The sequence below is a fragment of the Artibeus jamaicensis genome, unplaced genomic scaffold (genome assembly GCF_021234435.1).
Source record: "Artibeus jamaicensis isolate MK-2021 breed Jamaican fruit bat unplaced genomic scaffold, CSHL_Jam_final scaffold_369, whole genome shotgun sequence".
NCBI classification, from domain to species: Eukaryota; Metazoa; Chordata; class Mammalia; order Chiroptera; family Phyllostomidae; genus Artibeus; species Artibeus jamaicensis.
The window spans coordinates 40036531-40057616 of record NW_026522042.1 but is presented as its reverse complement, the minus strand read 5'-3'; the positions used below and the strand labels follow the sequence as shown (position 1 = coordinate 40057616).

General features: G+C 36.2%; 3 protein-coding genes across 14 annotated transcripts in view; 1 reads left to right on the top strand and 2 right to left on the bottom strand.

Moving 5' to 3' along the window:
• TRAPPC13 (trafficking protein particle complex subunit 13) overlaps positions 1 to 5543 on the bottom strand; it is a 36828-nt gene extending 31285 nt beyond the window's left edge. For all 4 annotated transcript variants that reach the window (XM_037150779.2, XM_037150780.2, XM_037150781.2 and 1 more), the window contains exon 1: positions 5458 to 5543. In XM_037150779.2, the coding sequence (XP_037006674.1) occupies positions 5458 to 5503 (46 nt within the window). In that variant the 5' untranslated portion in view covers positions 5504 to 5543. The remainder of the gene's footprint in view (positions 1 to 5457) is intronic.
• On the bottom strand, positions 1775 to 5544 carry SHLD3 (shieldin complex subunit 3). Its single transcript, XM_037150786.2, has 2 exons — positions 5458 to 5544; positions 1775 to 2691 (listed from the first exon to the last, which is right to left on the bottom strand). The coding sequence occupies exon 2, from the start codon at positions 2572 to 2574 to the stop codon at positions 1816 to 1818; it is 759 nt and encodes a 252-aa protein (XP_037006681.1). The 5' UTR covers positions 2575 to 2691; positions 5458 to 5544; the 3' UTR covers positions 1775 to 1815.
• A 592-nt stretch (positions 5545 to 6136) lies between these two features.
• TRIM23 (tripartite motif containing 23) overlaps positions 6137 to 21086 on the top strand; it is a 39620-nt gene continuing 24670 nt past the window's right edge. For 4 of the 9 annotated variants that reach the window (XR_008390118.1, XM_037150777.2, XM_037150778.2 and 1 more), the window contains exons 1-4: positions 6137 to 6291; positions 11069 to 11231; positions 15197 to 15318; positions 20493 to 20771. Coding sequence is in view for 6 of the 9 variants with exons in the window: in XM_037150777.2 (XP_037006672.1) it covers positions 6211 to 6291; positions 11069 to 11231; positions 15197 to 15318; positions 20493 to 20771 (645 nt within the window). In the remaining 3 variants the exon portion in view is untranslated. Of the gene's footprint in view, positions 6292 to 6334; positions 6472 to 7257; positions 7374 to 11068; positions 11232 to 15196; positions 15319 to 20492; positions 20772 to 21086 lie in introns of those variants that run through there. The other 5 variants (XR_008390116.1, XR_008390117.1, XM_053657391.1 and 2 more) reach the window with 3 other exon arrangements.

Below are 21086 nucleotides of genomic sequence, written 5' to 3'. Positions count from 1 at the left end.
CAACTAATTCTTCAGCCTGACTGGTAAGAGGGGGGAAGCCAGCAGCTGGCGAAGCAGGGTTGCACAGGAAAACTCGGTCTGACAGACTCAGGCACATGGATCCCAGGCGTGGGGTTGCAACAGGTGGACCCAGTGAGCAACCCAGTGAGCGAACAGTGGGCCCAGCGAGGGCGCAGGGCGGTCGGGTTGACTGTGGTTGCGCACTCGCGTGCAGATAGACCAGGGAGGGAGCAGGCCCCAGCAGCCAGAGGCAGCAGAGGGGGGCCGCCATTTCCCTGCTTTGACCCCGCCCCCACATACATCCCCACGCTGCGCAGCCCCGCGCTGGTGAACACTTCAAGCTCCTCTCCACACACTTAACGGGTGAGAACAGACCAAAAATGGCTCAAGAAGATCTCAAAGCCCCAGAGCCCATAACTCTAGGCAACCAAGAAATAGCCAAACTTTCAGATGCACAGTTCAAAACACTGGTGATCAGGATGCTCACAGAACTGGTTGATTTTAGTCACAAATTAGAGAAACACATGAAGGCGAAACTAATTGAAATGAAGGGAATTGCACAGGAAACCAATAGCGATGAAAGGAAACTGGGACTCAAACCAAGGGAGTGAACCAGAAGGAAGAAAAAAATGGCCAAACAGGAAAATATGAAGAAACAAGATTCAAAAAAATGAGGACTTAGGAACCTCCAGGACATCTTTAAATGCTCCAACGTCCAAATTATAGGGGTACCAGAAGGGGAAGAGGAACAGCTACCAGTGGAAAACTTATTTGAACAAATAATAAAGGAGAATTTCCCCAATCTGGCAAAGGAAATAGACTTCCAGGAAGTCCAGGAAGCCCAGAGAGTCCCAAAGAAGTTGGACCCAAGAAGGAGCACACCAAGGCACATCAGAATTACATTAGCCAAGATTAAAAAGAAGGAGAGAATCCTAGAAGCAGCAAGAGATAAGGGGACAGTCACCTACAAAGGACTTCCCATCAGACTGTCAGATTTCTCAAAAGAGACCTTACGGGCAAGAAGGGACTGGAAAGAGGTATTCCAAGTCATGAAATCCAAAGACCTACAACCAAGATTACTCTATCCAGCAAAATTTTCATTTAGAATGGAAGGGCAGACAAAGTGCTTCTCAGATAAGATCAAATTCAAGGAGTTCATCATCACCAAGCCCTTATTATATGAAATGTTAAAGGGACTTATCTAAGAAATAGAAGATAAAAAATATGAACAGTGAAAGGACAGCAAACTCACAGTTATTAACAACCACACCTAAAACAAAAGCAAACTAAGAGGACAGCTAAATCAGGAGCGGAAACATAGAAATGAAGATCTCAGGGAGGGTTAGCAACAGGGGAGTGGGAGGAGGAGAAGGGGGGAGAAGGTACAGAAAATAAGTAGCATAGACGGTAGGTAGGAAATAGATGGGGGGGGCAAGAGTAGTATGGGAAATATAGAATATAAAGAACTTGAGACGCGTCATAAACTAAAGGGGGGGAATGGTCGGGGTGGGGAGGTGCAGGGTGGAGGGGAATGAAGGGGGGAATAGAACAACTGCAATGGCATAATCAATAAAATAAAATAAAAAGTCAAACTGATAAATTTACCTGATATTTATTTCTGGTACACAACCTGAACACATATTACTACACAATTATTTTTCACAATGTTAAGAATAAATAGACTACACTAGCAATGGTTCAAATTTAAAAAATTAAGTCATTAAAATTTTTTAAAAAGTAAAAATTTTATTCATGTCACTATTTCAGTATATTCTGTTCATTCAGAATATTCTTTTTGACAATCAGTGGAATTCCTTACATACTAAAAATAACACCATATTTATGGACAAGTAAATTTATTTTTCCAGTAAGAGCTAATCGTCCTTTAAGGATATTTCCCACATATTCACAGTACATTATATCACAGAACACCCATATTTGGCCCACGTGTCTCTGAATGGTAGCATTACAAGACGGAAGTTCATTGTTCCTGATAATTTGATTGAGTTTTACCCAAATGTCTTCCAGAGTTTGGTTGTTACAAATAGTGTGTTCTACTGTCCATCTTGCTCTATGAAGTGAGTGTAAATTTAGTGCCTTTAAACTATCTTGCAATTTTTTAGACAAAGGAAAAATATTTTCAGTACAACTTCTGCTGGGAAGTGAAACACTCCAAGACCTCTTCTTGTGCCGTTTTCCTTTTTCTGACTGTTTATCCAGATTTCCATTGAAAGCAGGATGTTCATTCAGTGTATGTGAGTGGATTAAGTGCTTCTTTTCTTTCAAATTAGGCTGGAACTCCAATAGAGCTACTGTGCAATCATAACTCTGTGATTTAACATCATGTTCTAAATTGGTCAAGTATTGTTTCACATCTTCAGCTGCCTCTTCAGAAATCACAGGTGGTGATCTTTTAGGTTTGAGTGGAAGTTTGGAGCCATCATGTGGAAACCAAGGAATAAATCTCAATAGTGGACGTGTAGCAAAGTCCTGAATTGCTTTCTCTGCACTTTTTAGCAGTTGTGTAGGATCACTCTCACACGGTCGGTAATGTAATATTACTTCTGTAGTCATTTTGCAGTAGTCCAGTTACTCATAATGCAGAGAACATTTCGCAGCTGAGCTCCTCAGAGCTAGAATGTAATTTATAATTACAAGACTGTCTTTTTCCAAATCAGAGGAAAACAGGACCTAAAGTGGAAGTATTGCAAAGAATAAGATATGGTAGGGACAGCCTACATACAAATAGGCAGGAAGAAAACAAAAACCATTCCCAATATACTATTTTACCAAAGTGCTATTGGTAAATGTGAATGTAATTCACAAAACTGGAAATTTTTTCTCTCTCACCAAAATAAGGGATCTAGATTAGATGCCCTATAAAATCACTTCTAGCATAAAAATGCTAGTAGTCAAAGTGTTTAGCTCAACAGATAATAAAGGAACTGGAAGTAATGGTATTAACATATTAGGTAATAATAATCTTAATATATAAGAAACAGAAAAATTTGTAATTCTTAAAATACTAGTTTCATATAACTAACAAAAATGAGGTAATATTTAAAGTTTTGAGACATCTCAGTAGTAAACAACAAAAAATTAAAAATAGGTTAACTTTGCATTTTAACAAGGCTAGGAACTGGTTATGTGAGAGTCTCCTCTGCATAACTGGGGCACTTAAGCAGTATCTAGACCATGGCTCCTGAATTCCATTTTGGAGGAGAAACAAGAAGGCTAGACCCTTACTTTTTTTTTTCTTCTTAGAATACAGAAGTCCTCAAATTGCTCCAAATTAAGCACTGATAGTAAGTTCTAGCATACAGTACATAGACTCAAGCATGGGCCTTTCAGGATCTGCAAAAGTTAGGTTTCCTAACCAGATCCAAAAAGCCATAATGCAGAGTCTTTCACATCTTGCACTGAAAAAAAAATGAGGTTGAATCTCTTGCCCCCCAAATCATCAAAGAACTACTTGATGAGGGTTCTCCCATTGTCAGGATAATAGTGGCGAGAATTCCTGGCATGATGTCACAGTACTCATTTGAGCACTGATTCTGACGAGTCCAAAGAATTAATCTCATAATGATTATTTCACCTGTTAATGTCCACTAGCAGATTTGACAATTCTTCAACTCATAAACAACGTGATTCTTGACATCTCTAATTTTTAATAGGGATCTAAATATAGATAGTATATTCTTTCAAGAGTTAATACTTTTATTTTTCCCTTATACTTTCACATTATATGGCACTGAATTCTTTCAGTATTGTTGAAACTTATTCAGTGTTGTACTCCAGAGATATTGAAGTTGCAATTTCCACAGTAGTTTACATATCTAAGAAACTGAACTTAAACAACCACATAAATTGATATATTTAGTATCCACTATCAGTAAAATTAAAATCTGTAAAATCTTGATTAACTAGGACCATGGGGAAGAATAATACCAAGGAGCTTTAACAAAGCTGGAACTACTAGTGACTGTCAAAGCACTTGTCCTTTGAGGCTGCTAAAATACTCTTTCCCAAGTTATCTTTCGCTTTGTAAAATAAAGAATGGAAAACTAAAAATTCCCAATGGCAATTAGCCTCCATATCACTGAAATTTTACTGTGTTTAACAGCTTCTAATTTGTATAAAACCACATCTAACAGAACTGTTCCAAACTCCCATCAAATAGGACTAGTCTAAATTCCCATTAAAGTAGTTAATAACGGAATGATGTCTATTTCCTGCATTAGGATACAGCATGGAGTCTTGGGAAGATGGAGGAAGGTCTTGTGCTGAAATAGTGCCTCTATCACTTACTAGCCTTGTGATCATGGTAAGTTTCTTAACTTCTGAGAGTTAAACTCCATCCCACATACTTGTGTGAGGTTGAAAGAAAAAGACCATGACGGTTCCTTTTCTTCAGGAATAACCCATTTCAGTCCAGCTCATGGGCTCAAGCTAAGCTGACTGGTCCGTTTGTACAATGCTCACTATTGCACTTCCTTAATTCTACAGTCAGGGGCAGTCCTGTTAACCAGTTTTATGTTACAAGTGGGACTGGTGAGCAACTGGAATGTTTGTTGCCGATACCATACATAAGGCCAGGTCAGGGAAGGCCCCTCAAAATGGATGCAAGGGCGTAGGTGCAATGTAACTGAATTCAAATGTCTACTGAGCATTTTCTCAGCTCAGTCCAAGACGGTATTGGTAACCACACAGCAGAGCATCCAAGAAATAAAAAGTGCATTTGTGGTACAGAAAAACAGATGATATAAAGCTGAAAGCATTTAAAATTAAAGTTTTTCAGAAAACAAATCCGAATTCTAGAAAATTCTCGACCCTCTATTTTCCTAAATAATGATCTCATTATCAAACATGCTAAAATTTATTGCTGTGTACAGAAAATAAAAGTTGACATGAATTTCCGCATATACACAATATTTTGAAGAAAACTACAGTAGACTTTAACAAACCTAATTATTTGTTAGTACTAAGCATTTCTAGATCTTTGACACTGCTCTTGTACAATACAGGGCTAATTTTACAGATGAGGCGGAAACCTGGTAACTTAGTGCCGCATGAAGAGACAAGAGACAAAAGAAAAATCACTTCAGGTATCGGCTGTCGCCTTGGTTCACCGAGCTCTCCTCGGGTAGGGTGGAGACGTCACCTTCTGCGGCTAAAATGGGCCTGGTGACTGCAGAGGCACCATATAACTGAGTGAGTGATTTACCAGGTATCTATCTAATCCGTTCTAGAGAAAAGGTCTCAAACCTAAAAAATCAAAAAATCGAAAATGCTTCCTGCCGCTCGGCGCCAAGGGACTGAGCAGCAGGCCCACCAATGAGAATGCAAGAAAGGCGAGGCCTACATCGCAGAGAACAAGTCTGCACGGCAAAGGCTTGGAGAACTAGAAACAGAAGGGGAGAAAACAGATTAAAGGGAGTCAGGGTCGCAAAAGTTTACCTTTCAGGGCCAGTAGGTGCTCCTGCTTGGGGGGATTCACTTCCATTTTGACCAGCACTTCAGACCGAATGCCTACGGAGTCTGAACAGGTTCAATCCAACAAATAAAGCGCACTTTAGGAGAGACGAACTGTCAAACACACTCCATTATTTCTCCCTTCCGGTGGTATCTTAAAATTCTCTTCTTACCACGTCCTTTACGGACCCAATATCTTCTTTTTACCAAGGCCACCACATAAAACACTCAGCTTCCCAACCGCAATCACACAGCGCGACCGACGGCCACGAATTCTGGGACTCTGAAATTGTAACGCCAGGGAGCAGGAGATACTCGCGCCACACGTATCCTGGGATACTTGGGACCTGTAGTTTATACAAAAATCCGCGTTGCATGCAGGGAGATGTAGTCCCTCCTTTCGAAAGGGAACGATCTCTCTTTATGGGAGCGCGTTTCATCCGCAAACTTTATTTACGTTGTAGCTTATCTTTTCCCTTAACTTTATTCTTTCCATCAGTTGCAGACTCCTTGATAACAATAAAAATAGCAGAGCACCATGTGCAACGCTGCACAGCCGAACAGGTAGTAACCGTTCCTCGCGAACGAGGAAGTCCGCAGAACAGCCCTCACCACCACAGCGTTGTATTGCGCCTGTGCGCCAGTGGCGGGAGCCGAGGCCCCTGGGTAGGAGGCTCTACCTACCCCGCCCCTCCGTTGAAGTCCCTCAGCTCCTGCTGCGGCGCCGCTCCTTCTAGGATGGCTGCCCTGGTTGTGAGCAAGCCTGGAACGGGGCTGGACAGTGGCCGTCAGGGCAGCCGGGGTGCGGCCGTGGTGAAGGTGAGGGACCTTGCGTGCTGTGTTTTCCACCATTGGCCTCCCTTCGGTTCATCCCAGAGATCTGGCTGCAGCGCCGCGGCCCTGGATTCCTGAGCCAGGATGCGCGGCCTCTGGGCCCCTAGGCTCTGTAAGCCTTGCCATCCTGTCCTCGACTGGACATGTGTGAAAAGGAGGTTAGAGGTCTGTGAGAGTGACTTGGGCTGTTCTTCCCCAGCCGTTCTGCTTTTAGATAAACTCAACAGGCATTAATTACCTTATTATTAAATCAAGCCGTTATTATCAGGCACTAAGTCAGGTATTTTAACTCGTTAATATCTGCTGATGAGGTAGAAGTTAATTCCCGTTTTACAGGTAAGGAAACTAAGGTTTAGGTTAACACTGTGACGGAGCCAGGGATGATCGGCTTAAAGTTTGCTTTTCACTATTGCATTACGACTATGAAAAGACATCAGCTATTGGGTGATCGGCCCCCTCCTTTTTTAGAAGTATAGTTTGTCAGCACTTCAAAGAAGTCTTCACCAGGGTCTATGAATGGCTGTGTGCTTAAATTGTAAATTCTACCCTGTGTAAATGCTCCAGTATGTCTTTACTTAAAAATCAACTAAATTCCACTATATATATGGAAACATTTGAATGAGAGAACTCATCATAATGGTGTGGAGAACACCTTTGGGATTATATATAATCTGAGATATTGATAATTCTCATTCCTGGCTACATGTTACAATGACTGAGGACTTAAAAGCAAACAAATAAATAAAGAGGAAAAAAAAACCCCAAAACCCCGAACTGCTACTGATGCAGCCCTTTCACCCAGTTCTGATTGACATCAGTATATTTTTTTACATCCCTAGAAGTGATTTTAATGTGCAACCATGTCTGAGAACCACTGGACCAGATAATATCTGAAGTATTTTTAAAATTTAATAATAGCCACCTATGATTTTTCACTTGTTGCTTTTATAGGACAACAAGTGATGCATTTCAGCTCACAACTGTATTAGCAGTCTGTTGATGGTTGTTGATTCATCGGACCTTTATATATTAATGAAGTTATTCTGAAAATACACAGCATGTCCAAGGTGAAGAGGAGCCCTCTTATTATCAGGCATGCTATGTAGTTGAGATTTTGTTTATTGAATTATGTTTTTCCTAAGAGAATATCTGAAGATTATTTTGTAAATTAACTTGAATTAAGAGGTGGTATTTGGAGTGAATGTTATTGCTGTAACTACTTAGGTAGTCTGTTTGCCTTAAAATCTCAAAATACACCAAAGCCTGTTGTAACTCCAGTTTGTTACAGTATGCACTGTGATGTATTAGAGGCTCACGTGGCTCATTTTCACCTGTAAAATGTACCTGAACTGTGCAGTAGGACAGTCCTTTTTGGCAAGAACCTAACGCAGTAATGGGAAGAAGTATGGTGGCATAAATTTTTAAAAAATCATTGTCATTTGCATAGATGAAAGCAAGAATATTAATTGAAAGGTAAGAGTTGAAGTATAATAATGCTAATGTGTAAAATGGCCTCTTTTTTAATGAACAAGTTGATGGCATGGGTTTTTTTCACTAGGAGAACAAAGATAAAAATCTGAAATTATGAAATTACTTAAATTCAGAAAAGAATCAAGAAAATTTCTTTTGAATAGTGAGCCACCTTCATCCTTTTAAAATATGGACTGATTAATTAAAATTTGATTTGCATGTAATAAGTACATGTAATGAAGTCCTCTTAGGCATATTTGTGAAGTGTATAAAATTAGGAGTTGTTCTCCTCTCTAGGACTTACTTTATCTCATATTGTTAGCAAAAATTCCTATTCATAAATATGAAGCAAGAATGCCTTACTCTGTTATTTACTGAGTTGATGCAAAATAGCTTAGTGACTTTATTTTTGGACCCGTATTTAGTTTACTAATCAGTGGAATTTTACTAGTGCTTTTTGAAAAAACCTGTAGTAGCAGTATAAATTTTTTTGTCTTGTGCAATAGTAAGATCAGAGTTATAAGATATGAATTAACTAAGTAAAGTTTTAATTTGCTTCTTCGGAGTTTATTGTCATAAATAAGTAAAATTTATTGTTTCACATTAGTGAGAAAACTTGTAAAAAGTCTTGCATTTATTTATAATATCTAATTCTATGGTGAATATCTTCTGTGTACTTAATCAAATTTGATATTTAGTGAAACTTTTCTTTTGCACTAAGAAAACACAGGATAAATTGAAGTGCGTGTGTATACTATATTTAGCTTATGTGCAGCTATACCCTAAGTCTTCCTTGCTAGACGACATAGTTTTGCAGTACATGAATGTATCATAGTTTTTTTCCCATTCTTAGGTTGATGGGTACTTTGTTTACAATCTTTTTCTAATGTAAATGGTACTGTAAGGATTAACGTACAGATTTTACAGGATAAATTTCTGAAAGAATTGATGAGCTATTCTAACTTTTAATAGTCATTGTCAAATTGCCTTCTTAGAGGAAAAGCTGTATCAGTCAATAGAACATTTTACAGCAACCAGTAATGTATGAGAGATGCTCTCACACTTTAATCAGTACAAAGTTATCAACCTTTTTTTTTAATTTAAGATTTTATTTATTTATTTTTAAAGAAAGGGGAAGGGATGAAGAACCACAGGGAGAGAAACATCAATGCGTGGTTGCCTCACATGCGCCCCCAACTGGGTATCTGGCCTGCAACCCAGGCATGTGCCCTGACAGGGAATCAAATCGGTGACCCCTTGGTTCACAGGCCCGCACTCAGTCCACAACGGAGCTGCACCAGCCAGAGCTGTTTTCAGCTTTTTTGATTGAATCTGGAAAAAAGTATACTGGTGTAGTTTTAATTGCATTTCAAAGTGTTTTGAATGAAATTGGACATCTTTTCATATATTTAAAGAAAAGGCTGTTTTATTTCCTTTTTTTGTGAGTGTGTTACCTTTAAACTTTTTTGAACCATACTGGGATGCAAACCAATTATAAATTATTTATTTACAGTGAAAGATGTTTGCATTTCAAGCAGTACATCCAAAATAATTGCAGTTAAGATTAAAATTTTAATGGATTAAGTCTGATTTCTACTCTGGGTTTTCTGTTTTTACCTTCTGTATTGTATTTGGGGATGATGGTTGGCCAAACTGGTTAAATTTTTTTTTTGTTGTATTTTATTTATATAAGCCCATTGGTGTTGGTATTTGGAATACTCTGCTTCTGAGTGCTCTTTGTTCTAACAGTAAAGATAGGTTAGAAAGCCAATAAAGGTATTAATTGGTTGTTAAGATAGACACTTAATCAGGGCACTTAGGGGCCCCAAGGATACTGTGGTCATTTCAGTTAGACTGAGCTGTGGGTAGTCCTGAGAGATTTGGTGTTTAGGAATTTGTTGGTTTATTAATGTAAAAAAGGATTCACTAGAAAAGTGTCTATTTAGGAACTGGAAAGCATTATGCTGAGTGAAATAGGCCAGGCATTGAAGGACAAATACCATATGATCTCACCTTTGACAGGAAGCTAAAGAATAAAACAAACAAGCAAACAGAATAAAAACAAAGACACTGTAATAGAGAACAAGTGGGCAGCGACCAGAGGGGAGAGGGAAGGGAATTTAAGGGGAAAAAGGGGGAGGGATTTTGAGATTTTGAGGAACAAGTATGAAAGACACAGGGATGAGGGATGGGAGGGAGGGGGAAGACGGGGCAGGGGGGGGTGGGGTGGGAGAAATAGATAAAAAAATGTACTTGAAAAGTAACTAAATAAAATTTATTTTAAAAAAAAGAAAAGTGTCCATTTAGCTATTTCCTCAGCATTGGCAGAAAGAAAGCAGCTGAAACAGTTTGTCATGTTCTGGGAACTATGAACTGTTTGATGCAGTTGGAGAATACAATCTAAAAGGGGATGGGAATGAAGCAATAGGACAGAGACCAGATTTGTAGCATGTCATGGATGGAAGGCATAGGAGTTTGCAGCACAATTTAACAGCTCAGTGTGGATATGTTTCCTAACTAAAATTGTGAGAAACTTCAGGTATATTGATAAATAAAAGTACCAAAAATCTTTATAATACAGTTTGTTGACTAACTATAAAAGGTAAACTCATGGGTTTAGGAATCAGAATATGCTGATTCTGTCTCCTTTCTTTTGATTGACTACATGGCCTTGGGCAAGTCATGTACCTGTAATAGACAAAATATTTTCTAACCCAACAGCAATTTATTAATTGAGAACAAGAAATTGAAATTGAAGTCTAAGGTGATTGCTTTCTTGCCTTTATGTTATATGATGTAAATGGATACTGGAAGATAGTTCTCAATTACTTATAGTCTTAACATGTTCTCTACCATTTAGAAGGGTAAATTGTCATCTGCACACATATATCAAATTATTTTGTTCAAATTGATGATGTTTTGGAGGTTAGTTGCTGAGAAATTCTGTAGTAACCCATGTCTGGGAGAATGATATATTGTTACAGATAAGATTTAACTAATCAAGTCATAATTTTTAAACTATAAAGATGATATTAATTTACAACATTTTTTTAGTTCCTAACACTTAACATTTCAAGGAGATTCACTCTGATTTAATTTTAGTAGGATCTGTTAGATGAAATGATAAAAGGTGATTTAAAATTTTACAATCTAGACAGTTTTATTTTTTCATGGAAGAATAAAGTAATTTAACAAGATTTATTCAGGATATTAAATCAGCTTTAAAAAAAAACTAAACTGTGTATACTTTTAAAATCCCTTAAAGACCACATGTTTCCTTTCCAAATATTAGGTGCTGGAGTGTGGAGTTTGTGAAGATGTATTTTCTTTGCAAGGAGACAAAGTTCCTCGCCTTCTGCTTTGTGGCCACACGGTCTGTCACGACTGTCTCACCCGCCTGCCTCTTCACGGAAGAGCAATCCGTTGCCCTTTTGATCGACAAGTAACAGAGCTAGGTAGGAAAATGTATATGTATATGTTGATGGTTTAAAATTGTTCATGGAATATACATGTCATAGAAAGAAATTTCTGCTTGATCTTTAAAATTTTATAACTCTAAGAAGGATTCAGTTTTTATTAAGGCCATTAGTCTTGTGAGTAAAACTAGCTCCCTCTTTGGTACTAATTTTATTTCATTTTCTGAGATGTTTATGTTAAATACTTACTTATGTTTGAGGAGTTTTAAGATACCCTGAGAAAAACATGCTAACCTTATTCAAAGAAATAAGAAAATTTATTTGCCTGAAGCCATTAATACAATAAAAGTGTTTCCTTAATAAATTAATGGGGCAATAATGAAAATACAGTTAAGCAATTTGAGTGTCAGCATGTTTTTATTTCCCGGTATCAGAAACAAAAGTGTTTTTAGCTTGTGATGACTACTTGTTTTCTGTTTATATAAGTTTAAAGGTCTTTTTTTTTTTTAGTTTATGCATACTTTTAAAACCTTGCTGTATATATTTCAAAATGAATTATTACTATGAGAAGACAGATTTGCGAATAATAACATTTTAACAGTTATTTTATAAACATAAGTTCTGTAAGTGTACTCTTTTGATAACAGAATTTTCTTCAAAATAAATAAATTTGTCGGTTTTTTTCAAGTCAGTAGCACTGTTTTAAGGCTGTTTTTATGTCATACCTTATGTAAAGTGGAACACATTCAAAATAATTTATATTCCAAAAGAGAAAGCAAGAATACCCATAGAATACCTAGATTTTTAGACTGGAAAGCTTTAAAATGCTAAGAAACATGATTACAAATGTTTTCTTTAGGAAATGAGGTTTCTTTAAGGTTTTAGTAATCCTTGATTTAAATAAATATGTAATATGTCCATTTGCCAGAGAACTAATATAGGGCAGTGTTCATTAGCACCATTATTATAAATGACATTAACTTACTATTATCCAAAAAACAGTAGGGGCAAAGGGAGAGGTATTTGTATTTCAACATTCTTTTATTTGGCCTTTTATTCTGTAAGGTATATATTTATCATACCATATTTATAGAAAAATATCTAGAAATGTTTATTTAGAAATACACATTTTTTATACTCTGGTTTTTCTTCAGATCACATAAATCTTTCTCCTTTTACTAGAAATATACATTTTAGAAATATGTTTTGTAAATGGAAAGTGGACCCTTCTACCTTTTTGAAGGCACTGTACCTTCCTTATATAAATACCACAATGTGGGTTGTTATCCCCCTCACTGTTTAACTAAACTAGAAATTTGTGACAGAGAATTTTAGAAATTTATAACCAAAAGTTTAGTTATATCCTAGGTTGAAGTTAAACATGGATGCTACCATATCAACATTAGAAAAAACAAACTAGTAACTCTGCCTTAGACATAGATTGTAATTAGTATAGCTTGTAGGTTAGATTTTTACTGTAATTTTTAGCCTGTGAAATATGTGTTAGTGACCCTTGATATAGTTTCATGTCATTATTTTAAAAAATCTGTTTTTAATTGTGCCATAAAAATTATGTATACATTGCAGAACATTTGAAAATTTGTAAAAGTATAAAGAAGAAAAAAATCATTTATAATTCCTCTTTTAGAGAAGATAATTATTGTTAATGTGAGAGAATCAGAATTATTCTCTAGTCCTAGAAGAATATTAGTAGTTATTTGTAATAACTACCTATATTTAAATATAGGTAGTTATCAGTACATTTCAGTGATATTTCTGGTTGTTCTCTTCTGTCCACATGGTAAAGTTATACTTCCCTACTCTCTTATAATTAAGTATAGCTGTGCGATTTCCTTTTAACCAGTGAAATATGAATAGGGTGAAGTATAAAGGTGTCTTTCAAACAGCTGTTAAGAAAGGATTTATGATGGTTTACAGTAAATTCCTCTCCCTACTACAGCAAGGCTGCCCAGGTGATTAGAGGCTCAGTGGTCCATGTCCCTGATCACAGGCAGGAGGAAACACAACCTTTCTTGTCTTCCCCAACCCAATCTGCTGCATGAACAAAAAGTAAATCTTTGTGTTTTTTTTAAGCCATTGAGATTTTAGAGTTATTTTGACAGTTACAGAAGTATTGGTGATATACTAGATACTGCTAGGAGTTTATGTGTATATGTTCATTATATAGTGACAATATTTGGAAAATTGTCAATATAATATTTTTAAGTAAAGGGCTCACTTAGTATACTTCTTAACCCTTATATAAATAAAATAGATACAATTCAGATTGCTATAGAACATGTGTGAAAAATTGAAGCAATTAAGGAGAAAGCCTTGTTGGGTAAACATGGTTGAGGGCAAAATGCTGCATCAGCTGCATAGAGGTTCTTGGGAAAGGAGGTCATGAAAGTCAGAGGACTCTAAAGTTATTTAGCCTAATTTGAATTATTTTTTTGAGAACCACAACAAGAAATGTTTTTTTTTTGTTTTCTTTCTCTTCCTTTCCTTCCCTTCTCTTCCTTTCTCCTTTCCTTTCTTTTTTTCTCTGTTTCTAGATAGGTCAAGAGGAAACAGAATCTTGCAGCTGGTGACCCCATCATTCTTTCATGTATGCATTTATCAAGTGACTATATATTAGGTGGCAGTTATGTGTCAGGTAGTAGTTGCTGCATAAAAGTTCACCATAACATGCCCTGGCTGGTGTGGCTCAGTGGGTTGAGTGCCAGCCTGCTAAACAAAGGGTCACGGGTTTGATTTCCAGTCAGGGTACATGCCTAGGTTGTTTGCCAGATCCCTAGTACAGGGGCAAGAGGCAACTAGACATTGATGTTTCTCTTCCTCTAGAGGCAACTAGAGATTGGCATTTCTCTCCCTCTCTTTCTCCTTCCTTCCCCCTGTCTAAAAATAAATATATAAAGTCTTTTTTTTTAAAAAGCTCACCATAACAAATATAACAGACTGCTGAAGGATCTGGCTTTTATTTATAGGCCAGGAAGAGAGACAGATAGACAGACAGACATGGCAATTGTGAGAAAGAGGGAGGGAGGGAGATTGAATGAGAGAATGAAAATGTGTTTGCATGTGTATATGCTTACTCACCTGGCCTTTTATGGCCAGTTCTGGGGAAAAGAAGCATTGTTCCTTATTTAGATGTGCCTAGAGTCTTACCTACCTAGAAGGGAGCGATATCTTGCTGTAGTGTATCTGTGAGAGAAGGAGTTTATGTAGTTATGGACTACTGTGGGGTTCTAGGTTAGATGAGGGGTAGAGAAAATACTATCTTTAGCTGTTCTACCTCCAATTTACTTAGAGATGGAGTTGTTTTAGGTTAAGTGTATCTTCTGTACAAGGGTTTTCAAACATGAGTCATAGCTTATTTGTGGTCATGAAATCAATTTAATTGGTTGTGACAGAATTTTTAAAAAAGAAACAGACCTAAAAACATCAGTGTGTTGCACACTGTAAGGCTGAATATTGATATGTGAAATTTTTGTTTCAGTTATATATATATGATATATGATCCTGAGTTGCAATGTAAATTTTCAAAGCACTTATTTTAGAATATATAGTAAAAGTTAGTGACAGAATAGGGTGTGTAAAATTAAATGATAGAAAAATAATAGAACTTTAAATTATGCTTCTACTTAGAATGCTGAGGAGTTTGGGGTTTTTTTTAAACTTAAAAAAAATTTTTAAGAAAGAGAGAGAGAGAGAAATATCAATTGGTTCTACCTATTTATGCATTCATTGGTTAATTTCTTTTCCCTGGCCAGGAATCAAGCCCACAACCTTGGAAATGCTCTGACCAACTGAGCACCCCCAGCCAGGGCCTTGAATATTAACACAATTGTTCTATCATAAAAATAAAATGGGGAATATTTACATTTTTAAAATTTAGACTATTAATGGCAAAACTATAATTTAGAAATTACTATTTAGGTGTAAGGTAAATGATTAAGATTGCATTCTGTATGATTTAGTTTTTATATTTATATTTATTCTAGGAGATTCAGGTGTCTGGGGATTGAAAAAAAATTTTGCTTTATTGGAGCTCTTGGAACGACTACAGAATGGACATATTGGTCAGTATGGTGCTGCAGAAGAAGCCATTGGGATATCTGGAGAGGTATTGACTGACCTTGGTGAAATGTTTGTTATAAGCATGAACCTTTTCTTTTAAAATATTTGCCATTAAAAGCACAATATTAACTCACTCCAGCAAATAGGATCCCAGAAACAACTTCTTGTTACATTACAGTTCTTCAGGGAACAATGCTCCCAAGAGAACAAAAGTAAAACTGAAACCTGAATTTCCTGTTAATACTATACCCAAACTATGTTTTCTTGTATATAAACTTGTATCCTATCATAATTCCCTTCTATCCCAGAAAGGTCAGAGTAAGAAGATTATGGAAGAGTAAGAATGATATGTAAGCTACATTAAAGCAGAGGCTGCGAAAGTAAACCAGTCCACAGTAAAGCACAAAGAAAGAAAGAACTCTGTGAAAGAGGCTATTCAGTGTAGAAGCAAAACGCCTTAAAGATAGCGCTAGCTCCTGAGAGAGTTAATATGGCTAAAATCTTTATGACGTTTATGAATATACCTACATATAATTCTCTTTTATTATCTCATGGTTTCTTTATATAAGTATATCATTGAAATAAATTTCAAACTGAAGCATTGTTTTTTTGTGAGTGAAATTTTTGCAGCTCTTTTACATGCTTTTTTATCTGTATTTCAAGAAACATTAGAATAATATAGAATAATATCTAATTATTTGTCAGATCTGGAAAACAGAACACATGACTTTTTTATTTTACACGTACACATTTTCCATAATTGCAAATAAAACAGTTTAAACTGTTTTCTATATTGAATGTAATAGTAAAACCATACAGGTTTCATGTGTACAGCTCAATACAACATCATGTGCATATGCATCATGTGCTCATGGTTCACAGTAGCGCCTATTTCTGTGCCGGTTTATCCCCCTTTGCCCACTTCCTCCTCCTCCCATGCCCCTTTCCCTCTGGCTTTCACCATACTCTTGTCTGTATCTGTGTGTCCTATATGTATTTTTTCCTTAATTCCTTCATCTCTTTTCGCCCGGATCGCCCAGTCCCCTCCCCTCTGCTGTCTGTCTGTTCTGTGTATTTATGCTTCTGTTTCTATTTTCTTTGTTAAATTATTTGTTCAGTTGAGTCTACATTTAAGTGAGATCATATTGTATTTGTCTTTCTCTGACTGACTGGCTTATTTCACTTACATAATAGTCTTCAGGTCCATCCACGCTGTTCTAAAACATAAGATTTCCTTCTTTTTTTACAGCCAAGTAGTATTCCTCTGTATAAATGCACCGCAACATTTTTTAGCCACTCATCTACTGATGGGCACTTGGGCTGCTTCCAGATCTTGGCTATTGTAAGTAACACTGCAGTGAACATAGGGTTGCATATATTTTTTCAAATTAATGTTACAGGTTTCTTTGGGTGTATTCCCAGAAGTGGCATAGCTGAGGTGACTTCATACTGCTTTCCACTGTGGCTGCTCCAGTTTGCATTCCCACGAGCAGTACAGGAGGGTCCTGTTTCTCCACATGTACACAGCACTGGTTTGGTGATTGATGATTGCCACTCTGATAGGTGTGGGGTGATGTTGCATTGTGGTTTTAATGTACATTTTTCTGATGCTTAGCGATGCTGAGCATCTTTTCTTGTGTCTATTAGCCCTCCATATATCCTCTTTGGAGAAGTGGTTATTCCAGTCCTTTGTCCATTTGTTAATTGGGTCATTCGTCTTACTATGTAGTGTAAGTTCTTTATATACGTTGGAAATTAACCCATTATCAGATTGTCATTGGCATGTTTTCCCATTTAGCAGGTTGCCTTTTCATTTTGTTGATGGTTTCTTTTGCTGTGCAAAAGCTTTTTAGTTTGACATAGTCCCACTTGTTTATTTTTTTCTTTATTTCCATTGCCCAGAGGTGTATCAGCAAAAGTATTGCTCCAAAAGATGTCTGAGATTTTACTGCTTATGTTTTTTTAAGGATTTTTATGGTTTCACAACTTAACATTTAAATCTTTTATCCATTTTGAGTTTGTTCTTGTGTATGATGTAAGTTGGAGGTCTAGTTTCATTTTTCCATGTACCCATCCAATTTTTCCCACACCATGTATTGAAAAGACTGTCTTTACTCCATTGTGTGTTCTTGCCTCCTTTGTCAATATTAATTGACCATAGAGACATGGGTTTATTTCTGTGCGCTCTGTTCTATTCCATTGATCTAAATGCTTGTTCTTGCTCCAGGACCAGGCTGTTTTGATTACAATGATAGCAGTTATTGTGATACCTCCAACTTTGTTCTTCTTTCTCAAGATTGCTGGTGCATTTGGGGTCTTATGTAGTTCCATATGAATTTTTGGAATATTTGTTCTAGATCTGTGAAATAAGCCATCGGTATTTTAGTAGGAATTGTGTTGAATCTATAGATTGTTTTGGGAAGTATGGGCATTTTAATAATGTTAATTTTTCTTATTCATAAACATGGTATGTGCTTCTATTTAACTTGTGTCTTCCTCAATTTCTTTCTTCAGTATCGTATGACTTCCAAGTACAGGTCTTTACCTCCTCGGTTAAATTTATTCCTAGACTAGGTACTTTTTTTCCTGCAGTAGTAAATGGGATTGTTTCCTTAATTTCTCTTTCTGCTAGTTCATTATTGGTATATAAAAATGCCATTTATCTGAGTATTAATTTTGTATACTGCAGCTTTACGAAATTCATTTATCAGTTCTAGTAGTTTTTTTTGGTGGAGTCTTTAGGCTTTTCGATGTATGGTATGTTATCTGTGAATGATGACAGATATTTGTCTAATCACTGTTGCACAAGAGTGGTAAAGTGGACATTCCTGTCTTGTGCCTGATCTTAGGGAACAAGATCATTCCTGCTTTTAGTTTGTGCCCACTGAGTATGATGTTGGCTGTATGTTTGTCATATATGACCTTTATTATATTGAGGTATGTTTCCTCCGTTCCCACTTTGCTGAGTTTTTATCATAAATGGGTGCTGGGTTTTATCGAATGCTCTTTCTGTTGGTATGATCACATGTTGGTATGATCATGTGATTTTTATCCTTAATTTTGTTTATGTGATGTATCACATATATTGATTTGTGAATACTGTACCAGACTTGCGTCCCCGGAATAAATCCCACTTTACCATGGTTTGTGATATTTTTAATGTATTGCTGGATCTGTTTTGCTAATATTTTGTTGAGGATTTCAGCATTTATGTTCATCAAGGATATTGGCCTGTAATTTTTTTTCTTTGTAGTATCTTTATCTGGTTTTGGAATTAATACAATGCTGGCCTCATAAAATGAGGTTGGAAGTCTTGGATATTTTTGGAATAGTTTGAGAATGATAGGTGTGAGTTCTTATCTGAACGTGTGGTAAAATTTGCCTGTGAAGTCATCTGATCCAGGACTTTTTGCTGGGAATTTCTGATTACTGCTTTGATTTCATCGGTCTATTTAGATCTTCTTATTTTTCTGATTCAGTTTTGCAAGATTGCATGTGTCTAGGAATTTGCCCATTATGCCCAGGTTTTCCAGTTGTCAGCATATAGTTATTCCTAGTATTTTCTTACATTCCTTGGCATTTCTGTGGTGTTAGTCGTTACTTCTCCTTTTTCATTTCTGATTTTATTTACAATATTTGGGTCCTCTTTCTCTTTTTCTTGATGAGTCTGGTTAAAGGTTTGTCAGTCTTGTTTATCTTTTCAAAGGTCCAACTCTGTTTCATTGATCTTTTATATATGTATAAAATGCATATACGATATATGTGTAATATATACATATATGTATATTATACATGTGTTATATATATATGGCTATATATATATATATATATATATATATATATATATGGCTATATGTTATTTTCCCCTCCCTAATCTTTATGGTTTCCTTTCTTCTACTTACTCTGGGCCTTGTTTGTTGTTCTTTTTCTAGTTCTTTTAGGTGTAGGATTAGATTGTTTATTTGAGATTTTTTTTTTACTTCTTAAGGTAGGCTTGTAATGCTATGAATTTTCCTCTCAGGACTGCTTTCATTCTGTCCCACAGATTTGTTCATTTTCATCTATTTCCAGGTAGCTTTTGATTTCTTTTCTGACCTCATTGTTAACCTGTGGGTTCATTTTTTATTTAATGTGATATTGTCATCTTTGATGTATTTCCTTATTTTTTCTGGAAAATATTATACCAAATCTCTGTGTTTCAAATTAGGGCCTTTTATTATTCAGCAAAAATATCCAGAGCGTTCTTGACTACCTGACCTGTAAAATTTTTAAACTCGAAACTTTTAATAATTCATGAAAATTTGAAATAATATGTAAAAGCTTATTTATAATGAAGATTTTATTTACTTATTTGCTTAAACCAGTGGCTTTTAGCTAGAATTGTGCAATGGACTCATCTGTTGAGCTTTAGAAAAAAGTACACAAGCTCTTACTTCATCTATAACCTATTAAACTAAGTATTTTCAGGTTAGATTCCTGGTGCCATGGTTTTAAAAGCTTCATTGATGATTTGATGCACACTCCTTACTATCCGAATAGCATTTGTGCTTCTCTTCTTTCTATGCATCATTATGACACATAGTATTTAAAGCAGTGGGTATGTGTAATATTTAATATCAATGTCTTTAGTCTTAAAAATTACTTCTAACCCCTATACAGTTTCTTACATGTAAAATAAGATTTTGTGGAAGTTATCTTTACTCTGACTGAATCTATGAGAGTAGTTTTATTTTTGGCCTCAAATTCATAGCATATATTGATCATTAATTTTGGCAGTAGCTTCTTACCTATAGAAATGAATTATTTCCCAGATGAGTAGTGAATGACCTATGTGCTTAAGTACGTGTGTATTTTCTTTTTTAAAAACTTTAAAAAATATTTATTTATCTTTAGAGAGAGGGGAAAGGAGGGAGAGGGAGGGTGAGAAACATCGATGTGAGAGATACATTGATTGGTTGCCTCTTGCATGCCCCCAAACTGGGAACCTGGCCCAAAACCCAGGCATGTGTCCTGACTAGAAATTGAACTGGTAACCTTTTGGTTCACAGGCTGGCACTCAGTCCACTGAACCACACCAGCCAGGGCACCCATGTATTTGCATATAGAAAGGCTAATTAGTTTAAAAAAAGAACATAATATGCTTTAATGTTTCAAAGTTTGTCACATTACTTACAGCAATTGGAGTTCAGTTTTAAGACATTAAATGTTTTTGTTTATCAGAGCATCATTCGTTGCGATGAAGATGAAGCTCATGTTGCATCGGTATATTGCACTGTATGTGCAACTCACTTATGCTCAGAGTGTTCCCAAGTTACTCATTCTACAAAGACATTAGCAAAACACAGGCGAGTGCCTCTTGCTGATAAACCTCATGAGAAAACCATGTGCTCTCAGCATCAGGTGCATGCCATTGAGTTTGTTTGTTTGGAAGAAGGCTGTCAAACTAGCCCACTTATGTGCTGTGTCTGCAAAGAATATGGAAAACACCAAGGCCACAAGGTATGAACATAATTAAATTGGATGACTACCTAATTTGCTAGCCCAACATTTGTTTTCACTAACTTGATTTTTTATGCTAAAAGTAGGGATTGAAGAAGAGTTAAATGATGAATGAGTTGAGCTCGGTAGACTGAAAAGAAACAACAGATTTAATTTCTGGAAAACAAAAATTTCAGCAAAGAGGCCTCATGATTCTTTAAAGAAAAATAGCCTTCTAGCAGGAAACAGAAGATTTCTTCTTTATGTGCATGTTTTCATAATGCCCTGGTTGTGTTGATAATACTTATGTCCATTTATGAACTACTGCTTGTGATA